Source organism: Pelophylax lessonae (assembly GCF_965119305.1).
Source record: "Pelophylax lessonae genome assembly, chromosome: 5".
Taxonomy (NCBI): domain Eukaryota; kingdom Metazoa; phylum Chordata; class Amphibia; order Anura; family Ranidae; genus Pelophylax; species Pelophylax lessonae.
The window spans coordinates 470388369-470407222 of record NC_138772.1 but is presented as its reverse complement, the minus strand read 5'-3'; the positions used below and the strand labels follow the sequence as shown (position 1 = coordinate 470407222).

At 40.8% G+C, this 18854-nt stretch overlaps 1 protein-coding gene across 1 annotated transcript in view; it reads right to left on the bottom strand.

Moving 5' to 3' along the window:
• Positions 1-18854, bottom strand: part of NECAB1 (N-terminal EF-hand calcium binding protein 1) — a 356712-nt gene that overhangs the window by 304833 nt on the left and 33025 nt on the right. The window contains exon 3 of the mRNA XM_082258437.1: positions 13377-13485. Coding sequence (XP_082114563.1) covers positions 13377-13485 — 109 coding nt within the window. The remainder of the gene's footprint in view (positions 1-13376; positions 13486-18854) is intronic.

Sequence of the window (18854 nt, the reverse complement as noted above, 5' to 3'; positions counted from 1 at the left end):
TGGCCCTCAAAATTCCTAAGGGTGAGTCTCTACTATGTGTCAGGTTCAATCTATAGACAGTAAGAGTGAGAGAGAACGCTCCACAGATTCCAATGGTGATAGAGATAAATGTGTGCACATGTATCGTGTTGACCAATTGAACCCAAAACACCTTACATTCTTCAAAATGATTGCTTGTGTTTACATGCAGAAAAGCATTTTACTTAGCTTTGGTGGAACTGCTACTAACATTCCAAGCCATCTTATGTAACCTTTTGAACAATTTGCTGTGAAAGTTTGAGTTTAAGGTTTACAACAGCAATTTAGCATATTTGCTTCAGAGTGTTGATAAAAGCCAACCAATAGACTCCTAAGCATATTTGTTGAGGCACATTAATTACAATCCTTGTTTGGATCATTATTGAGGTGGTGCGGAGACCGAATTCTATATTTTGGAACACCTTTGTGGCGTGGATCCAGACCCTAAGGAGCCATTCGTTAGGAATGTCACACCTTTAAAAAAGATCCTAGTATTTTTTTTTTGTGGTTTGTTTACTTATGTTGCACGTTGCAACACAAAGAAATGTCCCATTTGTAATTGTTGCCCATTATAAACAAAAATCTAACAAAAAAATCAAAAACAGTTTAAAAAAAAACCCTTTTTTTGGGACCCAAAAAAAAAAAAAAAAACAAAAAGCCTTGTTTTTGGCAACCAAAAAAAATATAAAAATTTATAAAAAACCCTTTTTTTGGGGACCCAAAAAAAACAAAAAAACAAAAAAAGCCTTGTTTTTGGCAACCAAAAAAAATATAAAAATTTATAAAAAACCCTTTTTTTGGGGACCCAAAAAAAAAAAAAAAAACAAAAAGCCTTGTTTTTGGCAACCAAAAAAAATATAAAAATTTATAAAAAACCCTTTTTTTGGGGACCCAAAAAAAACAAAAAAACAAAAAAAGCCTTGTTTTTGGCAACCAAAAAAAATATAAAAATTTATAAAAAACCCTTTTTTTGGGGACCCAAAAAAAACAAAAAAACAAAAAAAGCCTTGTTTTTGGCAACCAAAAAAAATATAAAAATTTATAAAAAACCCTTTTTTTGGGGACCCAAAAAAAACAAAAAAACAAAAAAAGACTTGTTTTTGGCAACCAAAAAAAATATAAAAATTTATAAAAAACCCTTTTTTTGGGGACCCAAAAAAAACAAAAAAACAAAAAAAGCCTTGTTTTTGGCAACCAAAAAAAATATAAAAATTTATAAAAAACCCTTTTTTTGGGAACCAAAAAAACCAAAAAAAAACAAAAAATGCCTTGTTTTTGGCAACCAAAAAAAATATAAAAATTTATAAAAAACCCTTTTTTTGGGGACCCAAAAAAAAAAAAAAAAACAAAAAGCCTTGTTTTTGGCAACCAAAAAAAATATAAAAATTTATAAAAAACCCTTTTTTTGGGGACCCAAAAAAAAAAAAAAACAAAAAGCCTTGTTTTTGGCAACCAAAAAAAATATAAAAATTTATAAAAAACCCTTTTTTTGGGGACCCAAAAAAAACAAAAAAACAAAAAAAGCCTTGTTTTTGGCAACCAAAAAAAATATAAAAATTTATAAAAAACCCTTTTTTTGGGGACCCAAAAAAAACAAAAAAACAAAAAAAGACTTGTTTTTGGCAACCAAAAAAAATATAAAAATTTATAAAAAACCCTTTTTTTGGGGACCCAAAAAAAACAAAAAAACAAAAAAAGCCTTGTTTTTGGCAACCAAAAAAAATATAAAAATTTATAAAAAACCCTTTTTTTGGGAACCAAAAAAACCAAAAAAAAACAAAAAATGCCTTGTTTTTGGCAACCAAAAAAAATATAAAAATTTATAAAAAACCCTTTTTTTGGGGACCCAAAAAAAAAAAAAAAAAACAAAAAGCCTTGTTTTTGGCAACCAAAAAAAATATAAAAATTTATAAAAAACCCTTTTTTTGGGGACCCAAAAAAAAAAAAAAACAAAAAGCCTTGTTTTTGGCAACCAAAAAAAATATAAAAATTTATAAAAAACCCTTTTTTTGGGGACCCAAAAAAAACAAAAAAACAAAAAAAGCCTTGTTTTTGGCAACCAAAAAAAATATAAAAATTTATAAAAAACCCTTTTTTTGGGGACCCAAAAAAAACAAAAAAACAAAAAAAGACTTGTTTTTGGCAACCAAAAAAAATATAAAAATTTATAAAAAACCCTTTTTTTGGGGACCCAAAAAAAACAAAAAAACAAAAAAAGCCTTGTTTTTGGCAACCAAAAAAAATATAAAAATTTATAAAAAACCCTTTTTTTGGGAACCAAAAAAACCAAAAAAAAACAAAAAATGCCTTGTTTTTGGCAACCAAAAAAAAAATGTTTACAAAAAAGCCTTGTTGTTTTTATGGCAACGGACAAAACCACAAATGTTTACAAAAAAGCCTTGTTGTTTTTATGGCAACGGACAAAACCACAAATGTTTACAAAAAAGCCTTGTTGTTTTTATGGCAACGGACAAAACCACAAATGTTTACAAAAAAGCCTTGTTGTTTTTATGGCAACGGACAAAACCACAAATGTTTACAAAAAAGCCTTGTTGTTTTTATGGCAACGGACAAAACCACAAATGTTTACAAAAAAGCCTTGTTGTTTTTGGTAACAAACTAAACCACAAATGTTTACAAAAAAGCCTTGTTGTTTTTATGGCAACCGACAAAACCACAAATGTTTACAAAAAAGCCTTGTTGTTTTTATGGCAACGGACAAAACCACAAATGTTTACAAAAAAGCCTTGTTGTTTTTATGGCAACGGACAAAACCACAAATGTTTACAAAAAAGCCTTGTTGTTTTTGGTAACAAACTAAACCACAAATGTTTACAAAAAAGCCTTGTTGTTTTTATGGCAACCGACAAAACCACAAATGTTTACAAAAAAGCCTTGTTGTTTTTATGGCAACGGACAAAACCAAAAATGTTTACAAAAAAGCCTTGTTGTTTTTGGTAACAAACTAAACCACAAATGTTTACAAAAAAGCCTTGTTGTTTTTATGGCAACCGACAAAACCACAAATGTTTACAAAAAAGCCTTGTTGTTTTTATGGCAACGGACAAAACCACAAATGTTTACAAAAAAGCCTTGTTGTTTTTATGGCAACGGACAAAACCACAAATGTTTACAAAAAAGCCTTGTTGTTTTTGGTAACAAACTAAACCACAAATGTTTACAAAAAAGCCTTGTTGTTTTTATGGCAACGGACAAAACCACAAATGTTTACAAAAAAGCCTTGTTGTTTTTATGGCAACGGACAAAACCAAAAATGTTTACAAAAAAGCCTTGTTGTTTTTGGTAACAAACTAAACCACAAATGTTTACAAAAAAGCCTTGTTGTTTTTATGGCAACCGACAAAACCACAAATGTTTACAAAAAAGAATTGTTTTTGTGAAAACCTTCCAAAAAATGATGTCAAAACATAAAAAATGTTTAAAATGTTTATCTAAATTAAATTTAAGTATGTTGCTCTTTGCAACACAAATGTTACATTGGCAATTTAGTTCATTCTATTATATATTGTAATATATTTTTTGTACGCTACAGTTGGTAGACACCCACATGTGTTATTAAAACATTTATTTTATTACCCAAGTTTTCTTTTTGGTGTACACATCGAATGTCTTTTGTGTTGTATTTGTTTACTTGAGTGGTGTGGTCTGTAATTGTTAGTATGTTGGCTTTGGTTTATGTTAGCCTTGAGACTTGTTTTGAAGCTACATTTGAAGGGAGACCTTTTCTTGGGTCGTTATGTGAACATTGAGTTATCTAAATTTACATGAAATCATATGTTTGGAGATCGAGAAGCACGTGTGTATAAATGCCTACATTAACCAGGGCCATTACTTGGCCACCAACACTCCTAAAAAACCAAAGAGCAAACACAAACTAATCATTTTGCATAAAATTTTATTTCATCCCCAAAAAAAGCACTATAAGAAATCATATTGTGCCACCCTCAAATTTAAAAAAAAAATGGCCCCACAAATTGGCCAATGTAACAATCATTAACAAAACCAAAAAAAAAAAAAAAAATAGAAATTAAGTTGGTGGTGGTGGTGGTGACTGAAGCAGTGTGGTGAGCAATGGAAAGGTTCCTGCCATCAAATGGTGGGCCAATAGTCCCATCTGCTCTGGGGTTAGCCTTAGAGTTCTGGTAAAGTGGCCCATTAGAATCAGATCCCGTGTCTGAGGCTGCTGCTGATGCAGGGTGTTGAACCCTGGAAATGTCCCAGACTGAAGATCTTGTGCCAATAGTCCCATCTGCTCTGTGCTCAGCCTAAGAATTTGGGTAACGTGTGCCATTACCATGAGATGGGATCGTTGCTGCTCCAAGGCTATTTGATGCTGCTGGTGGTGCAAGGGTTGTGAAGATGTGTGGGGAGTGGTGGTTGATTGGTTGTTGTGGTCCACGGTGCGGGGGCAAACGACATGTCGCATTGGTGACAAAAAAGAAGAACGGCCTGGGGAGGAGTGAAGTGATAAAGGTGTGGAGGGAATGTAGTCAGGTGGAAGGGGTACTGTGGAACCAGTGCGCATTGAGGTTGTGCAGGAGGATTGCTCATTGAGGGGTGTGGGAGTCCGAACGGAGTGTGAAGTGCTAGGAGTGGCTACAGGAGGAATTGTCCCATCCCCAGCTGCCTGACAAGTGGCCAACACTGGCATTACCCTCCCACTACCACAACCTGCAGTGGCAGGTGAGTGAGATGTTTGGGAGGGCTCTGCCAATGGGGCATCTTCAGATCCAAACAGGCATTGGCGTGTGGCCAGCACCTGAGTGTCAACACTTTGCCGATCCCGTTGATGCTGGTCTGCTAAACTTACCAAGCTGTTACGCATATCCTGTTGAACCTGTAACATATCCTGGTGAACCTGTACCATTGTTGCTACAGATTCCTGTATGAGCCCGAGCAGACGTACTGCCTCAGTAGATTGCTGAGTACGCCTCCTTAACTCATTTTGGACCTGATACTCATCAAGCAGCCTCTCGGCTACATCCAGCATAGATGGACGAAGTTGGGTAGGTGACAATCCCTCTGCATCTAAGGCTACCTGAAAGCAGAAGAAATAGACCAAATCATTATCAAACATCATGACTAAATATTTCAGATTAGTTTGACAACTTAACACCCCAAGCAGAACGTTGAAAAGTTTGATGTGCTTCTAATGAGTACTTGTTCATTGTAAGATTATCCAAGCTAGCAACACTTCTGATAATGGGTACATATTATATTGGTAGGACTAATATGACAAAGGCAAAAAAGATTCAACATGAAGGTGTTCCCAATTAACCCTGGTGTGGTAGGTTGTTTATGCTTTTGGTAAATCTGTTACTACACCAATGACTTTATACATCTACGTATGTTGTCTAAAATCTTGCCATCAATCGGCTAGAGGACAACCCAACCAAACGATACCCATGAATTTGGACCTGGAAAATCAAAGACGGGCCGGACTTTAAAGATCCTGGATGTTTTTGGAACATTAGTGGCACACCAAATTATAACATAATTCCCTGATGTTCAAGATAGAACTCTTGTTGTGCTGGTGCATCGTCAGAATGTCATAGCACTAATTTAACACACACAATGTAAGCCACATCTAGTCCAAAATCAATGCTACCATTGAAATGTTACATGTGCACCTTGTTCCCTTATATCACATACCACAGCACTGGATGCAGAATCGTCGCCAGCTCCTGATCCAACTCCAGCTGCAACGTCAAGAGGGGCCTGATGTTCTTTTAAAAAAAAAAAAAAAAAACATGTTTAGTACATAACCTTAGTCAGTAATGATTATGGCCAGATTGCCCTCCTAGCTTCATGAATGAAGCATTGAGGCCAAACATTCTAAAGTGCTTTCCTGGGCTCATAGGACACTTGCTAAACCCTCCCAAAGGTTAAGAAGGCTTGGTCTGCCTACTAATGACGGCACCCATTAATGCTGTCAACTGTGTTTTGCAGGGTAAACATCTAAAAGGCAACACTCTTTCCTAAGAAAAAACATGTGTGTTAATGGGGTTAATAAGATTCAAAAAAACATTATTTGACTAGACATACCAACACCTTCCTCCAGGCCTAGCTGCACTGGGTGTGTTCCCTGCTGCGGATCTTCTGTAAAGGACATAGCAATATGAGCTATCTTGGCCAAAAAAAAACATCTACATTGTTTGGCACAGTATGATATTGGACCTACCAGGAGGAGGGTCAGCACTGATGTCAACACCTGTGAGTCCGTCTGGTTCGCCAAGCTGCATGGGCTGTGGAGGGGCTGAGATCCGTGCTACAGATGAACAAATTGCAGGTTGGGGAAAACAAAAAAAGGACAATTGGAAGGGCAAGTATCACATTCTCTTAATGTCACACATAGGATAGTAGTTAATCTTTTCCAAACAACTCACACAATTGACATCCAAGATAATATCCTACCTCGGTGCAAAGCATCCGAATCTAAGTCCTCTCTGGTAAAGATGGTATCGGGTCCTATGATGTTCAAGAAAGGTAATTGATAATCCCAGAGAGAACTTCGTGCACGTTCATCCAGCCGACCTTGACGGTCATAAAGACCCTCCGCAGCCCATGCAATTAGCTTCTTCCGAACGGACCCACAGATGTCGTTGACCTTCTTCCGCACACTGTCACGGTGGCGAGGTGCTTCACCCAGTGCATTTACAGCATCCCGGATTTCATCCCACAATCTGTTCTTCTCTGTTACTGAGTAAGACGCGGCCCTGGTCCCATGTATCGCCTGATATCTGGCCATATAGGCGTGGACCAGGGCACAGCACTGATTGTGGGTGAAACGGGGAAGCCGGGTTAATGTGGACAAGCTGACTCTGGTGGACGGACCCTCTCCAGGACTACTGTCAGAAGAGCCAGCTTGTCCACTTGGTGTGTTAACACCTCCCCCGGCTTCCTCCTCCGGGATGGGGATGGTGGACTCCCTCATGGATACAGCTGGAGCCTCCCTCACACCAGAGCCAGACGATCTGCCCACCCTGCCCCCCCTGCCCCCCCTGGCCCCCCTGGCCCCCCTGGCCCCCCTGGCCCCCCTGGCCCTTCTCATCCTTCCAGTGGGTGGGGCCATGGGAGCACGAGGTGGGCAGAGAATCTGGCTGTCCAGCAGCAGCAAAGAGCCCCAAACTCCTAAATCTGAAATGACAAAAGAGAAAACAGAAAAAACAGGATTTGCAGATTGCTCTTCATATACAGTATAATTAGTGAACAGTTACAGAACACACTTACCTAATGGCACAAACAGACTTGGTCGTGGTGGTGGTGGTAGTAGTGGGCAAAGAGCAGAAGAGGCTGCAAAGAAAAGGAAAAAAAAAAAACACATAAGAAAACGCATATGGGTACAAATCACACGAGGCCCTCCAAACACTTACCTAATGGCACAAACACGGTGGTGGTGGTGGTGGTGGCAAAAAAAGCAGAAGAGGTTGCAAAGAAATGTACAAAAAAAACACATAAGAAAACGCATAGGGGTACAAATCACACGAGGCCCTCCAAACACTTACCTAATGGCACAAACACAGTGGTGGTGGTGGTGGTGGTGGTGGTGGTGGTGGTGGTGGTGGTGGTGGTGTTAAAGAGCAGAAGAGGCTGCAAAGAAATGTAAAAAAAAAACACATAAGAAAACGCATAGGGGTACAAATCACACGAGGCCCTCCAAACACTTACCTAATGGCACAAACACGGTGGTGGTGGTGGTGGTGGTGGCAAAAAAAGCAGAAGAGGTTGCAAAGAAATGTACAAAAAAAACACATAAGAAAACGCATAGGGGTACAAATCACACGAGGCCCTCCAAACACTTACCTAATGGCACAAACACAGTGGTGGTGGTGGTGGTGGTGGTGGTGGTGGTGGTGGTGGTGGTGGTGTTAAAGAGCAGAAGAGGCTGCAAAGAAATGTAAAAAAAAAACACATAAGAAAACGCATAGGGGTACAAATCACACGAGGCCCTCCAAACACTTACCTAATGGCACAAACACAGTAGTGGTGGTGGTGGTGGTGGTGGTGTTAAAGAGCAGAAGAGGCTGCAAAGAAATGTAAAAAAAAAACACATAAGAAAACGCATAGGGGTACAAATCACACGAGGCCCTCCAAACACTTACCTAATGGCACAAACACAGTAGTGGTGGTGGTGGTGGTGGTGGTGGCAAAGAGCAGAAGAGGCTGCAAAGAAATGTAAAAAAAAAACACATAAGAAAACTCATAGGGGTACAAATCACACGAGGCCCTCCAAACACTTACCTAATGGCACAAACACAGTAGTGGTGGTGGTGGTGGTGGTGGTGGCAAAGAGCAGAAGAGGCTGCAAAGAAATGTACAAAAAATACACATAAGAAAACTCATAGGGGTACAAATCACACGAGGCCCTCCAAACACTTACCTAATGGCACAAACACAGTGGTGGTGGTGGTGGTGGTGGTGGTGTTAAAGAGCAGAAGAGGCTGCAAAGAAATGTAAAAAAAAAAACACATAAGAAAACGCATAGGGGTACAAATCACACGAGGCCCTCCAAACACTTACCTAATGTCACAAACACAGTGGTGGTGGTGGTGGTGGTGGTGGTGTAATCCTTTATAGGCAAAAGGAGGCTGCAAACATTAAACATACATGAGAAATCGCATGACCTACATACGTGCACATAATAAATTACAGTTATCAGGAAAGCAAAAATGGTGTCTTTGGAAGCTGGGAAGGTAAGGGGGCAGGTTTAGATGCCAAATCTAGACTGCACACCTTTAACAAACATGAGAAAACACATGTCCAAACCACATGCACATGGGGCCAACTGCCAATGATTAAAAGACACTTGAGGGGTTCCCAAGCTATTGTGGGTTGGAGGGGATTCACCATAGACAACTTAAGCACACCCAAGATAAGTACAAATTGTCTCCTTCCTTTTTTTTGGGAGAGAGAGATACAATTGTCTTACCTCCAGATAATGTAGGTTGTGGGTCACAGGGTCTTGCTAGCACATAAGAAACATCGATCTATAACATCCAGCAGCCATATTGGCCATGTGCTCCTTTTATAGCTGGCTCACAGGTGTGATAATTAGCGGCCGTTTCTATATATATCTGCGCATTCGCGAATTTGCGCGTTCAAAATGGAGGACGATATCCCAGACGCATTAGATGGTGCAATGCTGGCATTTATTGGTGCCTTGTTTGAGGAGGCCCTGGCACAGGAGGCAGCAGAAGGTGGGGAAGCTGCAGCAGCAGCAGCAGCAGCACCTTCAGCAGCAGCACCTCCAGTCCGTGTGCCCTTACCTCGCCAGCCACGCATTTTTGCTCCAAGGATCTATTTGGACAAGCTGCGGGATTCTGATGTCAGGAGGAAGTTCCGGCTCGAGCGAGGAACTATTCTACACCTCTACCAGCTCATAGCAGAGAAAATTGACCCGGACACACAGCGCGGCCATGCGGTGCCCGGCATGGCCAGATTGCTGGCCACTTTGTATATTTTAGGGCGTGGCAGCTTCCAAGCCACTTCGGGAAGTATCATGGGCATTAGCCAGCCCACAGTTTCAAGGGTGTTCATGTTGGTCATTAATGCCATAGTGGATATAGTGCCCAATTTTATCCACTGGCCACAGAATGAAAATGAGTGGAATGAAGTCAAGTTGGGTTTCTACCGGCGGGCACACATGCCGCAAATCCTAGGGGCAATCGATGGCACCCACATAGCCATTAGGCCCCCAAGGAGCCACGAAAGTGAATACCGGAACCGCAAGCAGTACCACTCTGTGAACGTCCAATTAGTGTGTGACGCCAAACAGCGCATCATGAGTGTCAACACTGGTCACCCAGGGTCGTGCCATGATTCCAGTATGTTAAGAACAAGTACTCTGTACGAGGTGTTTGAAAGTGGACAAATGCCCGAAGGGTGGCTTATTGGTAAAGTATTTTGTCTTAACAACATAAACTGTAAGATTACATAGACATAGGAATAAGCTACATCGGTGTACACCCTGATTTAAGCAAAGCCTACCTAAAATGGATGTGTTATTAGTTGTCAGGCTGTTCACACACAACCAGATCAGCAGCTTAGCAGCTCACAAAAGAAAGATTTGCAAAGTTGTCTTTGAGTCCAATGAAGGTGGTTAACCAATGTGTAAATGGTGTCCTCTAGCCACCCAAAGAAAACCTACAAATGATTCCAATGGTATTGCCATATCCCCAAAGTACTTTGCATAAGTGAGTCAATATTGGTTTCCTCACTCTAGTTGCAGATATATTCCAGAAGTAAGACCTAGGCTAATGTAATAGGAACAGAATAGGGGCCAAGTTGTAACTTGCAAGAGAAACCCACCACTTTGTGTGTCCTTTTTCCCATTTGTATTAGTGATTTAGGCAGTTAGACAGAGTTGAGATGTTTCATATGATTTTTTGCAAACAGACGAGCAGGTTGTTTAGTAAAATGCCTAATTGTCTCCCATTTTGAGGAGTCATCTAAAGTCACATGATATGAATAACTAATGTATATTTTTCTTATTTTTCAGGGGATGCTGGTTACCCGCAGCTGACGTGGCTGATGGCTCCAATCAGGTACCCCCAGGGCCCAGCAGAGAGGAATTACAACAGGGCCTTGCGGAGAAGCCGGAGTATCATTGAGTTGACCATAGGTCTTCTCAAGTCCCGGTTTCTCTGCTTGGCCCGGCCTGGGGGTGAACTCCTGTACTCTCCTACAAAGGCTTCCAAGATCATCCTGGCGTGCTGCGTGTTGCACAACATGTGCGTTGCCCGGGATGATTCTTGGGAGCTGACGGAGGAGAGGGAGCCAGAGGTCCGTCAGCCGGCGGCCCCCAGGCGGCGGAGCACCGCTGCCGGTATGGCCACCCGGAATACCCTGGTTGCTAGCCACTTTACATGTAAGTACTGTAACCGGTCAAGATAGGGCATGTGTATTAATTAGCTAGTTAGCAGAGGTGCCACTCACAGGGAGACAGAGGGTGATTATCATCTGCCAATGACACTTGCCATTGTAGATAAAGTGTAGTCAACATTGGTAAAATTGTGTTACTTGAGCAAAAACATGCACCTCTAACCATAAACATGTTGGTATTGTGAATAGTGTAAAGGGCTGAGAAGAGCTGGCAGGTGTTTATTTGTGTCTATGCCACCTGTGTAGTTATTGATAACATGAACGGCTGCTTGGTATCTTATGGTGTTGTAATTTTCCAGAACATCAACATCTTGGAATCATGGCACGTACCATGGGAAGCCTGTGGTGATGGGCTGTCTGGCGTCACAGGTGTGTATTCAAATGTTTACATTAATGATTTCTGGTTTGTGTAAGTTGGCATAAAATGTGTTATTTCACTCGTGATGTCGAAATTAAATGAAGTTCAGAATGAAGCAAACAGGCATTAAGATGTGATTTTCATAATGAAATGTCTTATCCTTTGTTTTATTTTTCCAGGAGTGGTACTGCTTGCGGGTGTAGGTGGTAGAAACCCACCTTGATGGACTCCACTCATTTTCTTTTGTGGTCAGTGGATATTTGGTAAGGCACATGGCCAATGACCAACATGAACACCCTGGAACTTCGAAAGTGGCTTGGAAGCTGCCCAGCAACCTTGCCATGCCTGTCCCCTATGAGCTGGTAGAGGTGCAGAATGGATTCTGAACTCTGCCGGAAGTTGTGGAAGACATCAGAATCCCGTAGCCATGGAGCAAAGATCGTGGTCTGGCGCTGTAAAGGCACACGGACTGGAGAGTGACAATATTCTTTTGCTGCATCCCTCCTTCTGCTGTCATTCTCAAATAAATAAATACATTAGAATTGAACATGTGTTTTTTTGTTTTGTGTGGGTGCCTACAGACAAAAGGGCCATCCACACTGTAAGATTTAGAGAAGACTTTATCCTTCCGATTGACATTTTCTATGTAGTGCAAGGGCCTGCCTGATTGCATCCAAATTGAAAGTGTTGAGGTTTGAGCTTCTATTATATGGTTTGGTTAAGTCTACAGGAAAAAGTCTAGACAAATTGTTAGTGTATGGCCCATTAAGCTGCCAAGGCCGGAGTTTTGCACTTTGCATGCTGCTTGTACTGGTGATGTGAGGGGTTGTAATGTAGAGTAGGGATGTGACAGTGTTGTGTTGAGGTGTGAGGCAAATGTAGTGTTGGACTATGAGGGCCTGTGTTGTTGAAATATGGAGAGAGTCCAATATCAGACACCTATGTTTATTGGTCAAGAAATTGTAAGAACCATGGTAAATATGTAAAGAATTGCATCTCGATAAAACTAGGACCACACTCATAAAATCAAAATTGTGTTGTTTCCATTGATGTGCTTGAAATTTGGGTAGGACACCCCCCTCCCCCCCCAAATTCAAGATAGTTTAAAAAAACTGTTTAAAAAAATGAGAGTGAAAAGAGATCCCAAGTGTAGTGATGTGATTTGAACCCATGACGTTGTGAACTGCAGTGAAGTTGCAAAGCACTTAGCTATTGTGCAGAATAAAGCTGTATGGTGGAAAAAAGGGAGTGTGTTAAGGCTAAAAAGCACATATAGCTAAAGAACTAAACATTGTATGGAATGTGGGAAGAAGACCATGGTAAAATTGTGAGGTTTCATCTTGCCCTGAAGTAGGGTAGGGGTTTGGTCACTTGCCTTTGGTACTTTCCTTCATAAGATCGATTCGACACACAGACAAGATCAAAAAAACACTTAAAATGGTGTAAGCTTGCAAGCGCTTCTGAGTGTAACATTATTTAGCAATATATATGATGTAATCCGTTCCATTTTAGCAATATAAACAAAAAAAGAAAATAAAAAAAGTAGGTGGAGATGGTAAGCCTCGAACCTACAGCAGAGGGAGATGAATTACAGACATGTGATGTGTGCACTAATCCACTAGCCCACATCGCTATGTGAAACTGCTATAAGCAGGAAGACATAAGTTTGCGAATTGGCGAAGCCGCGATCGTAAGTGAATCCCGCTGACGGCGGAATTCATTATTGCTGTTTTACTCGCCAATTCGCCGCAGCGCCAGTTAATTGATTTGAACGCGGCGAAACTGAAACACGTCATAGATGTTTGAAGCTGCAGTTTCTTTAAATCCGGCCCTAAGTGTCTGCTCACTGTATAATAAAAAATAAAAAATAACAGATGTACAATTATTGTTTTCTGGTCCTGGTATATATTGTTGTATATACAGTAAATATTCAGGAGAAATTGTTTAAACTTGTAACCACTAAAATCAATATGCAGCCACCTAAAAGTTTTATTTAGTTATATCTGACCTACAATCAATCCTGAGTCTCATAAAATGTGCAGTAAGCAAGCTACTCTTTCTTGGGTTCATTATATAAGATGGTGAACATGTCTCTTACTCAGTTTTGTGGGTGTCGATTTTGTGAAAAAGCTCGCTCAGCTCCTCGGCACTTAGGATTCCATCAGCAAAGTAAGCCTTGAATTCTTCAAAGGACAGTTTTCCATCATCTGCAATCACAAGAGGAAGCTGCATTACTGGAAGATGATAAAGCATTATTCAAAACTGTAGCTAAAGGGTTTTTGAATTTTACTTGTAAGGGTTGTAATCGATGCTTGTTACTGGTCACCATTCCCAGATAATCCATTTCTTTAATAAATACTTATCAAACAAAACATTATTATTTAAATATCAGCCTTTAATAGAAGTTAATATGCCAGTTTAAGGTGGATTTATCTTATAGAGTGTGATATCTTTTAAGTAGGCATGTCAATTGCTTTTCACAACAGTAAAACTGGGGGGTCACTTCCAGTAAATGACACAGCAAACATGCTGGAGATACATAATGCATTTTTGTGAGTACATTTGTTTAGCTTATACTACAATGTTTTCCTTAAAGCCCACCTTTGGATATTTTTTAAGGAGCCCCAATCATTGTTTAAAATAAAAAAGCACTTCTGGAAGCAATGATTCCCTCCTCTTCAGCGCTGTCCCCCACAGTACCTCTTCTTCATTACAAGATGTCCTCAGTCTTCCAGATTAAATGATGCCCCCCTTTCCTGAGGGGTATCACCATGGGGCTCTAAATGCAATGTAATGATGCCGAAAGCATTGCTGACATCATATCAGAAACACTCTCTCTATCGTTGTTGACCACCCACCATTGAGGGAAGTTCCAAAGAAGACCAAAAGTACAACATAAGCAGTCTGAACCACTTAAAGACCAGGCCTTTTTCTGACATTTGCTGTTTACAAGTAAAAATCAGTATTATATATATATATTTTTTAGCAGAGACCCTAGAGAATAAAATGGCGTTACAAGATTTTCTGTCACACTGTATTTGCACAGTGGTCTTTCAAACGCAATTTTTTGGGAAAAAATACACTTTAATGAATTAACCACTTCAATACAGGGCACTTTCACCCCTTCCTGCCCAGGCCAATTTTCAGATTTTAGCGCTGTTGCATTTTGAATGACAATTGCGCGGTCATGCAACACTGTACCTAAACCAAATTGATGTAATTTTTTCCCCACAAATAGAGCTTTCTTTTGGTGGTATTTGATCACCTCAGGGTTTTTTCTTTTTTGCTAAACAAATAAAAAAAGACCGAAAGGTTTGAAAAAAACCAAAAACGTTTTTTTTGTTTATGTTATACAATTTTGTAAATAGATACGTTTTTTCCTGCACTGATGAGCACTGATGAGGCTGCACTGACAGGCACTGATGAGGAGGCACTGATGGGGTGGCACTAATATGCGGCACTGATAGACAGCACTGATAGGTAGCACTGATGGGCACTGATATATGGCACTGATAGGTAGCACTGATATGCAGCATTGGTGGGCACTGATAGGTGGCACTGCTGGGCACTGATAGGCCGCATTGATGGACACTGATAGGTGGCACTGATGGGCACTGATAGGCGGCACTGATGGGTGGCACTGATGGGCACTAATGGGCACTGATAGGCAGCACTGGTGGGCAATAATGGGCACTGGTGGGCGGCACTGATAGATGGCAATGATGGGCACTGGTGGGCAGCACTGATGGGGAGGGCACAGGCGGGCTCTTTTGAGCCCTAATTGCCATCCCTGCTGGCCATGGTGGGCATTCCTGGGGTCATGGGTGGTCATCCCTGCAGTCATGGGTGGGCATCCCTGGTGGTTCTAGTGGCACCCCCCCAAGGGTCTGCACTGGTAATCAATGATTTGATTACCAGTGCAGACCCCCCCCCCCATCAGGAGAGTCGCAGATCGGCTCTCCTCTACTCGTGCCTGTCAGGCACGATCTAAGGAAAGCTAATCACCGGGTCTTCCTATGTACTATGTGACCAGCTGTGATTGGACACAGCTGGTCACATGGTAAAGAGCCTACGTCAGTAGGCTCTTTACCGAGATCGGAGATGCGGTGAGGCAGACCGCATTATCCTGCCGCCGTCATATGACATCCGGTCAGGATAATGCAACCACTTTCCCGCCGTCAATCGCCTATAGGGCGGGCGGGAAGTGGTTAAACAAAAAACAGTAAAGTTAGCCCAATTATTTTGTATAATGTGAAGGATGATGTTAGTAAATAGATACCTAACATGGCATGCTTTAAAATTGCGCACGCTCGTGGAATGGTGACAAACTACGGTACTTAAAAATCTCCATAGGCGACACTTTAAAAAGTTTTACAGGCTACCAATTTAGAATTACAGAGGAGGTCCTGCACTGGAATAATTGCTCTCACTCTAACAATCGTGACATTACCTCACATGTGTGGTTTAAACATTGTTTGCATATGCGGGCATGACATGCATTTGTTTCTGCGTGCAAATGCAGAGGGATGGGGCGCTTTTTATTATATTTTTTATTATATTATATTATTTTACTTTCTATTTTTTATCTTTACACTGTCCCTTTTGTTAAAATCACTTTTATTCCTATTACAAGAAATGTAAACAGCCCTTGTAATAGAAATAGGCATGACAGGTCCTCTTTGTTGAGAGAGCTAGGGTCAAAGAGACCCCAGATCTCTTAATTACCTTTAAAAGCGAAAGAAAAAAGAAAAAACACTTTGACTTAAAAAAAAAAAAAAAAGTATTTAAGCCGGAGAACCGGGAAGTAACATTGGAGGTCCCTCCAATCCTCCAAGGGCATAGAGCCAAGTGGGGGCTATTTTGCCCTCACTCGGCTTCCTACCTAGCCGTCGGCAGCATCAGGTTAGTTCTGGGCTTACCAATAAGCTTGGAAAGGACCAGGAAGCGGCGGGAGGAGCACCCCTCCTGCCGCCTATAAAAGTAATCCCATGGTGAATCTGCCTCCCGGATCACTTATCCGAAAGCCAGCTGCCATCACCCTAGTATTTAACATCAAAATCATGACGTACGTTAAGGCGGTCGGCAAGTGGTTAAAAAAGGTACCTAAAAAAGTTACAGAAGAAATTCCTAAGTCGTGTAAATTTATTTTTTAAATGACCATCACCTTTTTAAAAGCCTAAAAAGAAGTGCTGAACCTTTGTTAAAAGCAGTAATTGCATCTTCATTATCAAATGTGATGATTTGGCACGTCAGCATTTTTAAAAATGTTCAGCAAATGTCAAGCAAATTTCATCAAATGTATTTTTTTCAGTTCAATGTACAAAACCTAAAGAAAACAAAATCTGGCTGAAGTTCCACTTTAGCCCTTTTGCTACGTGGACCAAGTTTTCATTGTTTTGCACACATGGTAAAATGCCCATTTTGGGCCGAATAGTAAAAACCGCCAAAACATTATATATTTTCAGAAAGTAGAGATGCTGTAGAATAAAATGGTGGCAGTTGCAGTTTTGTTGTCACACTATATTTGTGCTTCTGTTTATCAAAACTTTATTTCCAGTAAAAAATGAATTCACTTTACTTTTAGAGCACACAAACACAATATAATACCCAATATTTCTGTAAAATATTAAAGATGAAGTTATTTTAGTAAATATATATCATTTATATCAAGTGTCAAAACTGTGCAGCCCATTAAAACTGCAAAAATATTACTGTACCCAAAATTACCCATAGGTGATTCCTTTAAAGTGGTTGTAAACCTCAGAAATGAAACAAGAACAAAGCATTTCCCTCTACGGTGTGTACTAATCTCAATCCAAAATTCCTTGTGATTTCTATCTGCTATTTCTTCCCTCTACTATCTGCAAGAGTCACTCCTGACACCACAGAATCACGTGGGACAACCCTGCCCCCACCTCCCCCTCCAGCACAAAGCACACGATTGACAGTCTCAGCTGTGAGTGTTTCCCAATGATCTGTGAAGAGAGGGCGGGTCCCTTCCTTCCACTCTGGTCTCTGTTTACACTCAGCTCTCCTGTGCAGTGTGTGACATCAGATCCCCACCCCCTGTCTTCTGGAGCTCAGAGATGCTGTGTAAAATGTGCCTTTAGGAGGCTGTAGGTAAACAGGTAAAATTAATGTAGGAGTTTAGTGTTAACAGTGTATAATGGTTGGAGGGGCTTAAAAAAAACTGGTAGGTTTTTATTTGTTTATTAAACTTTTTTTAAACATAACTTATTGCTATCACAAGGAGGCTGACAAGATCCCTAATGTCACTTCTGTAATGCTATGCACATATTGTGCTCAGTCAGCTTCTTGCCCAACCAGAGCAACCAGGGTTGACAGCTATGAACCGAGAAGTACTCAGAGTTGAGCGCTTCCAGGTTCATACTAGCCAGGGGGATCAGCAAAGTGATGTTTGCTGATCTCCCATTGCTCTCTAACCTGACACCTTCTGGGGAGTGGATAGCCCAAAACACGTGGCAGGGGTGGGGGTGGCGCTTCCCCCTACTAATCATTCTTCCAAAAGATGCTTGTTTTCTGGTTTTAATGCTGATTTCTGAGTCCCTCGCAGACCAGGAATTTAGTCTTTAATTGTTAATTCCAGGTCAGTTTGGAACAGTGGTGGTCCGTCCATTAGGGACACAGGGGTGCCGCCCCCCTATCCCAGCATCCGGCCCTCTAATCTACATGCAGGGCGCCGGACACATGGATTCCAATAGGGGATTTTTGTTTTTTTGAAGCATGTGATTAGAGCCAGAGGCTCTAATAGGCTTCAAAAAAGGCTGGGCTTGGGGTATAGAACACTGCGCCCTGAGCGCACCCAGTTGTATGGCAATAGCGAAAAAATATACGCTACTGTCACACAGATTCTCCTCCCAGCCAATCAGGAAGAGGGCTGAGAAGGTAAGGAGGCAGGCCGGCTGGCTGGCCGTATGGAGGGGCCCTGATTACCCCAAATTGTTTTGAGGCCGACACCCCCCCCCCCCCCCCAATTATCGAGCACCAGCTTCCACTGGTTTGGAAATATTCATCCAGAGTCAATCTGGAAAATAGCATTTTCAGAACGAAGTCAGCACAATTCTCTCATGTCAGGTTTCCTTTAAGTTGATTGTGGAGATGGGGTGTCACCCCATTAAAACTCCCCGATTACCCCCCCCCATCCCATTTTGCTACAACAGTTCTAGGGCTCCCGTGTAGCGTCATTTTTCAATGTGCAAAATTCTCCATGTACAAATGTACATTATATACAAAGTATATTTAAACAGGATGGCTGCCACTAGAGTTGCTAGGGGGGAGTAATTTCTAAACAAAATAAAGCACGAAGACATGGATGGATGGGGGAGTTTGCTTTAAATATTAAAAAAAAAAAGAATAAACTAGCATTTTCTGTTTTTGGTGCTCAGATACCCCAGTTTAACTCCGTTTTAAAGAAAGAACCAATGAATTACCTATGGTGAAGGATATTTAAATATTATATCATTCTTTCATGATTGGTCCAGAGGAAATGGAATAACATAAATGAGTTATATCATTTATATCATTTTTTTTATATTATATCATTTTTATATATAAA